Here is a 9079-nt window from a genome sequence, read left to right on the forward strand (position 1 = left end):
GATGGAATTTTTCTGAATGTTATGGATTTTCACTGAATGTTTTTGATAGATAAAATATAACATTACCCTAGTGTCTGTCAGGTGAGGGAGAGCTCACCCAGTCATGCCAGTGAAAACGGCTGAAGTTGTTGCACAGCACTGGAGTTAAGAGGCAACTGGTACCCACTATAAGTCAGGGATCAGAATCATGTGGCTCTCTAGATCATTGTTGGGCTGCAGCCCCTACCAGCATAGTCAGTGACTAGAAATGATTGAAGTTGTAATCCAGCCACGGGAATCCCATCCATGGGAGAAAGGCGGGGTAGAAATAAATAATAATAATAATCTGTAAATCCACATAATTCTCAGCCTAGAGTACAGCAGTTTAGTAAGTGCTCCTTTTGATACACATTTGTTGGAATAAATACATGTATAATGACTGAAACAACTCTCAGAATGATTTTGCAAAATGTAACAGATCAAACCCAAAATACGATACTGCACCCCAAACAGCTGTGTAAAATTACTTTGAAATCAAAATGAAAGCAGTTGGACCTCCATGTGGAGAGCATAAAGATTCTGTCATAATATCATTAATACAGCTAGGGAAATTTAAAGCTTGGATCTTTCAGTGGCAGACCATACATTAGGGTCCAGTACTGTGCTCAAAGGACACTTTGATTTTGCAGCCAGTCTTGGAAGTGGCAAAAGATTAATCAAACATCCAGTAAGTACGTTGTCTGCAGTGCATGGTTTGAGTCCTTCATTTTCAGATCGTGGAATGTATAGGTTTGAGCTAAAGCTTTGGTTCATACAGTATTCTAGAATCAGTCAGATGGCTCTTGTTTTTCTTTTACATTTCAGATTATAAAGAATTTACTATTTATAGCCAAAGTACTGTATCTTCTGGTTCCTGCTCCAGAAGATGACAAAGAGATCAGTGAAGGAACTGAAGATCAGGAAGACTTGGAAGGTGAAGATGAGAATGAGACAAAAGAAGCTGAAGAGAAAAAGAGCCCAGCTACTTTGTTGTGGATGATAAAGAAACTTTTCATAATGGCATCACGAGAAGCTGCATACTCACCCAAGGACCCCTTAAAGGTTTGCATGTCATTTCAGATTAAGTTTTGAAGGACCAAGTTATTTTAAGAGTTGTTGGATGATTATATTTGTTTTTTTCTAAACCAGAACTAGAGAATTCTTCCCACTACTAAACAGCCAAAAAGATGTGTTTTTTTTCTTTTAGAACGAGTCTTTAGACCAGCTATGTTTGTTTTTCAGAGAACTTGCATCTTTAAATTCCTTGGTGCCATTGCAGTAGACCTTGGGCAGGACAGGGTCAAACCATACCTGTCAACAATCATAGGCCCTCTCTATAGAGAACTCAGTAGTACCTACGCAGATCAAGGTGAGAGATTTTACTAATATCTGGACTGAAGCATGCCCACTCTATATTGTACAGAAAGGTCCAGTTACTTTGGATTACATCATCATACTAGCTAAATAATTGAAACCACTTGCACTGGCCTGTATGGGTTGGCTTTAAATACCACATGTTTTGCTTTAGGGATGTCTCTGAAGTTCTTTAACTGATCATTCAAATGGGGTTCTAACCAAGCTACCAAGAGGATGGATGCATCAGTACTCACTGTCAAACTCTTCAGCATGTCAGAAATTCCTCTTTTGGGGGCAGCTGCATGGCTTAAAAGTAGGATTTGCAGGGAGAAGTAGTCTTGGGAGATATAACTATAGAGATGACATTAGAACTATTTCTCTCAATGCTGAACTTCAATTTTGGGTGTGCAGTTAATCTTTCCAGTTTCTGAGTAACGATGTTAATCTGAGTTCAGCTGTGAGCCATCAGGTTTTGCATAATCATGTGTCCTGTTATTGTGCTAGATCCAACACTGAAGAATCTTGCCCAGGAAATTATAGAGCTGTTGAAAAAAATGGTTGGACTTGAGACCTTTTCAATTGCTTTTGCCTCCGTTCAAAAACAAGCTAGTCAGAAAAGAGCCATCAGAAAGAAACAGAGAGCGCTGCAGGTCAGTATTTATTTCATGTGTGTCCACACTCTCTTAAAATAAAAAGGTTCACTTAACATGAGAGCTTGCATTTAAACCAAGAAAGTTCAAAATATATAGCAGAAGTATAAGCGATGTATTTTGTTTTGTTTTCTGTTTAGGCTGTTGCTAATCCTGATGTTGCTGCCAAGAAGAAATTAAAAAGGCATAAGAATAAACTTGAGGCAAAGAAAAGAAAAATAGAATTTCTGAGGCCTGGTTACAAAGCCAAAAAACCAAGGAGTCATGCATTAAAAGACCTTGCAATGGTGGAGTGAAGTACAATTCACAATATGTATTCCATTCATGGCTGCTATTCTAGACAGAACACTGCAGTGGGAAACTTCTGAGTATTTCGACCGTGCAAGAACTTCAGTAAGATCTTTTGCCCAAGATGTTCTAGTTAGAAGATATTTCAGTCAAGTTTCTGCAGCATAAGTTAGCTTCACTCAAGATACACAGAACCTCATGCTCTTCTGAGATAGCAAAAAGATCTCTTGTATTGGCGTAAAAATATGAAGTCATTATTAACTGATTATTTATTTGAAATTTTAATTGTTCCGTTGATATATTCTTGGAAAAAATGCTAACGTGTTCTGTCATTTCAGTGAGGGAATGTCTTTAGCAGTGACCTTTTTTTACTAGTATTTTCGTAAGTCTGACATTTATTGTACAGTGATTCAAATTGCCCTTTTCTAATTAAATTTGCTTAAGGTACCATAAAACTATATAACGTTCAGTGTGATTAATGCTTCATCTGCGTGTTAATGGTATTTTAATCTGTGACTCACAGATTTAGATATCAATTACATGTTGCCTATGCTGTTTAGTTCAGGAGATTCCAGTTTACTTCTTATATTTTTGGACCACCTCTTCCCAACCCCCAAAAGTAAATTAATGTTGACTGAATATATGGCTCCCTTTGATACCATGCTTTACATCACAGAACAGCTTCTACTCTTGTAGCTCTCAGGTGAAAAGCCTCTTGGTTAACATAATCCCCCCCCCCCCCAATTTACCTTTTGGAAGATATTTTGATGGGTACATCCTATGAAAATCTAAGGGAGAACAAAAATGGTTCCCCACTTGTTTTAGGACATTACCTTGTAATAGTTTTGACAATTCAAACAACGCCACCCAAAATAACCAAGCTACCAACTGCAAACATTGACAAATCATAGAGGACGGGCATTAAACAGAAAAAGTCAAGCATGTGGTCATTAAATATTTATTAGTGTTAAATAGTTTCAAACACTCAATTCTCAGTAACAAAGTTTTTCCCCAGATATTTCTCATGTTCTATTTTTCGATTATATGACTGTCATAAAAATTGATGTTACATATATAACTTACACAAGTTAAAAGAAATGGAGCAAACATAGTATACAGACATTCAATTGATTCAGTGTGATTTACAATTCACAGAAACCCCCATCTCTTTCAAAAGGTAAATATTCTGTCAGTCCTATTTACAGCATTGCATTCACTCTGACTATAGAAGGAAAACTTCGTCCATTTCACTGTCTGCTCTTCAAAGTCTCCACCAACCTAGAAAAAAATGGATTTACTGGTTTTACATGGCAGTAGCAAATCCTTGTTTACAACAGCATGCTCTTCTTTAGTCTGTGCTTCTACACACAAACTTTAAATATTTAAGTCCAGTGGTACTTACCATTCCATTGCCTCATCGAGTCCAGTGCCTTTAGTTGCAGATGTTTTGAATATCTGCCATTTCCTATCCTTGAGTGCAGGAAGTCCAAGTGCATTTGCCATTTCTGTTGGAGTCATAGCCTGTTCCATATCTTGTTTGTTTGCAAACACCACTAAAATCGCTTTCTTTAGTTCTTCTTCCTAAATGTGGAAGAAGATTATACAAATCATTCCACTTTACACTATCAAGTTTCACTTAGTCATAAAAAGTATATAAAAATACTACAGATGTGATTTGGAGAATTCTTTTTCAGTTTGAAGTTGTCTGCTTATGCCAGGTCCCAAGCTCCCAAGAACACACAACGTCCACTTTAAATACTGGACTGAAATTATACACAGAAAGGAAGTAATAAAATGCATTCATTTTCAATGCAAAAGATTTGCACAGACATATAGAGGTTTTTAAACGAGGCAAGATGGCCATCTGTCAAGGGAGCTTTGATTGTGCTTTTCCTGCTTTGTAGGGGGTTGGACTGAATGGCCTATGTGATCTCTTCCAACACTATGAATCTATATAATTGTAACGTATTGGATTAATATTAGTTTGGTCCACTTTATAACTGTTTTACTGATTTTAAAGGCAATGACCACAATCCGATTAAATAATTAATTGGGATCCCATTGTTTCTGCCAAAATCAACAGCTAACCCCAAGGATGTATGTAAGATTGCAGGAGGGAAATCCAGTTTACGTATCCAGCTTGGTCCTGTCCTTTGTGGACCTCACATTTCATACCTCCAACATGGCAACAAGCTCAGACTTTGAAATTCCAATTCTGTCTCTGTCACAGCTGTCCACCACATAGATGACTGCATCTGTATTAGAATAGTAACATCTCCAATATGGCCTGGAATATAAACATAATTATATAGGTTAAAATGCCATTAAGAACAGTAAATATTACACCAAACTAAACTGATAACAGTTTAAAATATAACTTACTCTTATTATTAGGAAATGTTACAGTCAAGATAAAAATAAATTTCAGCCAGGGAACAAAGTCGTGATTCTTTCAAACTCACAGATAAATGAGCAGACACTGTCCATAATAATGGTAAATATTATAACTCAAATACATGTATTTTTCAAATTAAACTGAATATTTTGGCAACATTTTGATATTTGTCTTATTAGTAGAAAGACAGTATGTCCTGTGTTTCTAATCTCATATATTTTTGTAAACAATGAAACCAAAAATGCTTTTTGTGTCTATTTAGAGAACCCCAAGAATGCAACGAAATACTTCAGAAATTATGCCCGATGTTTTAATCCTGTCAGATGTTACCAGATATGCTATACCTGATGCTTGTCTGCCCTCCCAAGTCCCAGACTTGAAACTTTAGATTCTTGTAGGTCACTGTCTCAACATTGAAACCAATTGCTAGAAGACAAAAACAAAATGATCAAATTATGTTAAAAACTTGAAAAAACAGAATATTGTTTGTTATAATCCATATCAAATATAAAAAGGTTGCAGTTTATTTCCTATCCCCGGCAAACTAAAATATTCTACACTTGGAAAGTCCAACCCATTACTCAAGTTTAAAAGAAAAACTAGTTTTATAAAAAGCCAAGTTAAGGAGTGAGAAAAAGCTATGGACAAGAATCAATATTGCAAAAATTGTGTTTTCCTATTAGGAGTAGAAAAGACAGTTTAGTGAGTGTCTCTGTCCAGCCCAAATTTTTGAATGCTACTGAATATTTCAGAGATCTACAATATATTCTCAAAATGTAAAGGTATTTATGAAGTGTGCCTCATACTAGTAAACATTTAGAATATATCACTGATAATTGCTGTTTTGATTACTTTTAGAGAAAAATACAGTGATCCAAGGTTTTAATTTCATATGCTTCAGCTGAATTTCAATGGTAATCTAAGCTTGTCACATGTCATTTAATAATAATGAATAAAGTATTGCATTACATGTGTTACAGGCACTTACTAGGAATTGTAGTAACAACTTCACCAACTTGTAATCTATAGAGAATGGTTGTTTTTCCTGCTCCATCTAATCCCAAAATCAAAATTCTCATCTCCCGTGTACCAAATAAACTGGAGAAGATGGTTGAAAAGAAGCCACCTACAAAGAAAAACAATCACTTTGAAAACTATAGCCTCACAATAGTTAACAATGCTCAACAGCTTTCTTTCTTTGACAGTATAAATGCTTCAAAGACTTATGCCAATGCAATGTTTGGTTAAACACTGTTATTTCAGCCAGAAAAACTGTACATCTTAATGATAGATGGAAACAACCCAACTTCTAGCCATGAGTTATGAGTATAAGCTTGTTTCAACAAACAAACTACAGCTCGGGCTGTGGCGCAGGCTGGAGAGCAGCTGCAATGAATCACTCTGACCAGGAGGTCATGAGTTCGAGGCCTGCTCGGAGCCATGTTTGTCTTGTCTTTGTTCTATGTTAAAAGGCATTGAATGTTTGCCTATATGTGTAATGTGATCCGCCCTGAGTCCCCTTCAGGGTGAGAAGGGCGGAATATAAATGCTGTAAATAAATAAATAAATAATACAGCTGAGACACAATGCTAAACTACTACTCATGTGAGGGAAAGCATGCAAGCCTTGTTGCCCCCCACTTACTCCTGCCAAACTGAAAAGGTGGCTGAAAATGTGGGTCAGATGACAGAACGTATTTAGCATACAGAAGGACCTCTTCAGGAGATCTTAGAACTGTAATGGACTCATAAAGGGCCATGTAGTCCTTCAAATAGCCTACACCCAAGCCATATTCAAAGGATGGCACAGAAAGATAAATCAATGAGACCAAACAGCTCAAACCAAACTTAAAATTTTAAGAAAAACATGAATACGTGTCTCACCATTTGTTAATTGGCCTTTCCCTTCATAAATACCCTTGGTCTTACCTGGAAACCAAAACTATAGTCTATAAGCCTGGATTAACCACAGCATATTTTAATAACAGTAAATAAAACATAATTTAGTGTATCTTAATAGCTACATTATTAAGCAGTTAAACCGCTGAGTTGCTGAATTTGCTGACCGAAAGGTCAGAGGTTCGAATCCGGGGTCCGGGATGAGCCCTATCTTCTGCCAACCTAGCAGTTTGAAAACACGCAAATGTGAGTAGATCATTTGGTATTGCTCTGGCAGGAAGGTAATGGTGTTCCATGCAGTCATGCCAGCCTCGTGACCTTGGAGGCGTCTATGGACAACACCAGCTCTTTGGCTTAGAAATGGAGATGCACACCAACCCCCATAATCGGACATGACTAGAATTAATGTCAGGTGAAAACCTGTACAGTTACCTACTAACTTAATAGCTAGGCTTTCTAAATCAAGCCACTCTAATTTCAATGGGCACTAAGTATTTCACAAACTGTAAATGTATGAATGCTTTTATTAGGTAACATTACAGGTAGCCCTTTACCAATGTCCGTATGCAGTTTTAAAAGCTTTATTATAGCTTTCTCGATCAGTGATGTTTCTGTTACATATCCTCTTGGGATGGATAATTTGGGCCCTTGATGTTGTTTTAACACAAGTTTCCATCTGCCCCTGCCAGTATGACCAATCACAACTGTTAACAGTTCATGAACATCTGGAAAGCCAAGATAGGGGGTTTATATATATATCCTGCCACAAATTTCCCCACAAAGATGCATGGGAACATTATGTCGCTGTCTTATGCGACTAAAGGGCAGTCAGCCCTTCAGATGCTACTGGACTTCAAAATCTAATGTCTCATTGTACTTCTGTTTCATACTAGCTATCTGAGATTTTACAATCTTTCGTCAAGAAGACTGCTTCTGGACAGAAATAACTCAACTTCAGTGAACTAAAGACTCCCCCAGTGAGGGCCCTTCCAGAAAGGCCCTATATCCCAGGATCTGATCCCAGGTTTTCTGTTTATCCCAGAGTATCTGGCAATGCAGATTCATATAATCCAGTTTAAAGCAGAACACCTGGGATCAGATCCTGGGATATTCAGCCGGTCTAGAAGGGCCCTGAGAGTTTCCACGAAAGACAGAAACAGCTGTAGCCAATAAGCAGTAAACATATCAGTCTCTAGCAAAGTATGTGGGGAATTGTCATTCCTCCCCGTGAACCACTGCCTTGCAGGCTGTTCTTCAAACCCAAGTTTGCCATGTGTTCCCTTATTTGAAGTTCTGGAAGCATGGTACTCGTAGGGTTGGAAGATGAACCTTATTATAAAATAGGTTCTCTATTTGAAGGGAGAAACAGCATTTCCTTTTACATAAACCAGGATGTCAGGCTCATTTTTATTGAGGGCCACATCCGTCTTATGTCTGTCTTCAAAGTTCCACTGAATCCATAATGGAAAATCAGTGGATAGCGAGGACCTACTTTTTTACATAGTGGTCAGTGCGCATCAGCTTTTACCCAATTTAGGCCCCTAGATGTTATTGAACAACAACTCCCATCACTGTTGATTATCTGTCATGCAGACTGGGGATAATGGGAATTTCAACCTCCGGAGGGATACATGAAATAGTATGGCGGGCTGGAGGCTGGACACATGTGACGTAAACCAATCCAAATACCCCCGCAAACAAGTCTTTTATTTTGGCATGTGGCCCTTTCACAAAATTAGAAATATGTGTACCTGATGTAATTGATACACGTGGACAATATATCAATTTCACTGAGAAACGCGTTGCTATGTGATACTTTCATTCAAAGGACGTACTGTAGTTGTAAACACAGGCATGGGCCAACGTGGGCCCTCGAGGTGCGTGTGTTAGCAGTTACTTCCTGGTAGTCTGTTCAACCGCCCAGGCCCGCTGGCCCCTGGGGCCTCTCTCGCGGCTCCCTTCCTTCCCCTTCTGCGTCTCACCCATGGCTGAGGAGTCCTCCCGCGCCGCTTCCCCCTCAGAGAAACTCCACAGGCCGCCTCCTTCTCCTCCTCAGCCGCCGTTCACCCGGAAGTCTCGGCGGAGCCGCTTCCACGTCGACCGCTTGCTTCCCTCAGAGGCGTCGCTGATACCGAGAGCAAAAGAAAAAGCGGGCGAGATGTTCCGGTTAGCGCTTTTCACACGAACTTGAGACGTGCCCTCCCCGAGAGGAAAAAATAAATCTGTCCTGCAGCCGTTGCCGGATGACTTTTTTTAAAAATGAAAAACAGCATGTTATTTTAAAAAAAAATAGAATATTTTCACTGGACATAGCGAATCTGCCATTTCGAAAATATATTTTCCGTTTCCTCTCTGCTGAAATTGGGAAACCGGGCGGGAGAAGAGGCGGGGCTTGCTTCATCTTATGCAAATTAAATCCCAGAGGCAGGAATCGAAGGATGGCGGGGAGCTTGTCTGTGTGTATGGGTTTATCG

The 9079-nt window shown here is 38.7% G+C and overlaps 2 protein-coding genes across 3 annotated transcripts in view; one reads left to right on the top strand and one right to left on the bottom strand.

The window, feature by feature from the left end:
- utp20 (UTP20 small subunit processome component) overlaps positions 1-2767 on the top strand; it is an 81819-nt gene extending 79052 nt beyond the window's left edge. The window contains exons 59-62 of the mRNA XM_008110812.3: positions 844-1080; positions 1261-1387; positions 1879-2024; positions 2165-2767. Of these exons, the coding sequence (XP_008109019.2) occupies positions 844-1080; positions 1261-1387; positions 1879-2024; positions 2165-2320 (666 nt within the window). The 3' untranslated portion in view covers positions 2321-2767. The remainder of the gene's footprint in view (positions 1-843; positions 1081-1260; positions 1388-1878; positions 2025-2164) is intronic.
- Positions 2768-3254: 487 nt separating this feature from the next.
- arl1 (ADP ribosylation factor like GTPase 1) lies at positions 3255-8749 on the bottom strand. Of its 2 annotated transcripts, none has more exons than XM_003221095.4 (6): positions 8588-8749; positions 5696-5833; positions 5052-5133; positions 4488-4599; positions 3715-3893; positions 3255-3590 (listed from the first exon to the last, which is right to left on the bottom strand). In XM_003221095.4, the coding sequence occupies exons 1-6, from the start codon at positions 8589-8591 to the stop codon at positions 3560-3562; spliced, it is 546 nt and encodes a 181-aa protein (XP_003221143.1). In that variant the 5' UTR covers positions 8592-8749; the 3' UTR covers positions 3255-3559. The 2 variants fall into 2 exon arrangements, with proteins under 2 accessions (XP_003221143.1, XP_008109022.1); XM_008110815.3 differs by lacking the exon at positions 8588-8749 and adding an exon at positions 8357-8545.
- Between the last annotated feature and the right edge of the window lie 330 nt (positions 8750-9079).

The sequence above is a fragment of the Anolis carolinensis genome, chromosome 5 (genome assembly GCF_035594765.1).
Source record: "Anolis carolinensis isolate JA03-04 chromosome 5, rAnoCar3.1.pri, whole genome shotgun sequence".
NCBI classification, from domain to species: Eukaryota; Metazoa; Chordata; class Lepidosauria; order Squamata; family Dactyloidae; genus Anolis; species Anolis carolinensis.

Coding starts and splice junctions, on each gene's coding strand:
- arl1 (XM_003221095.4), bottom strand. Junction 5,134..5,695: donor AGTTGTTACTACAATTCCTA/GTAAGTGCCTGT, acceptor TTTGTCTTCTAG/CAATTGGTTTCAATGTTGAG. Junction 4,600..5,051: donor GGAGGGCAGACAAGCATCAG/GTATAGCATATC, acceptor TTTATATTCCAG/GCCATATTGGAGATGTTACT.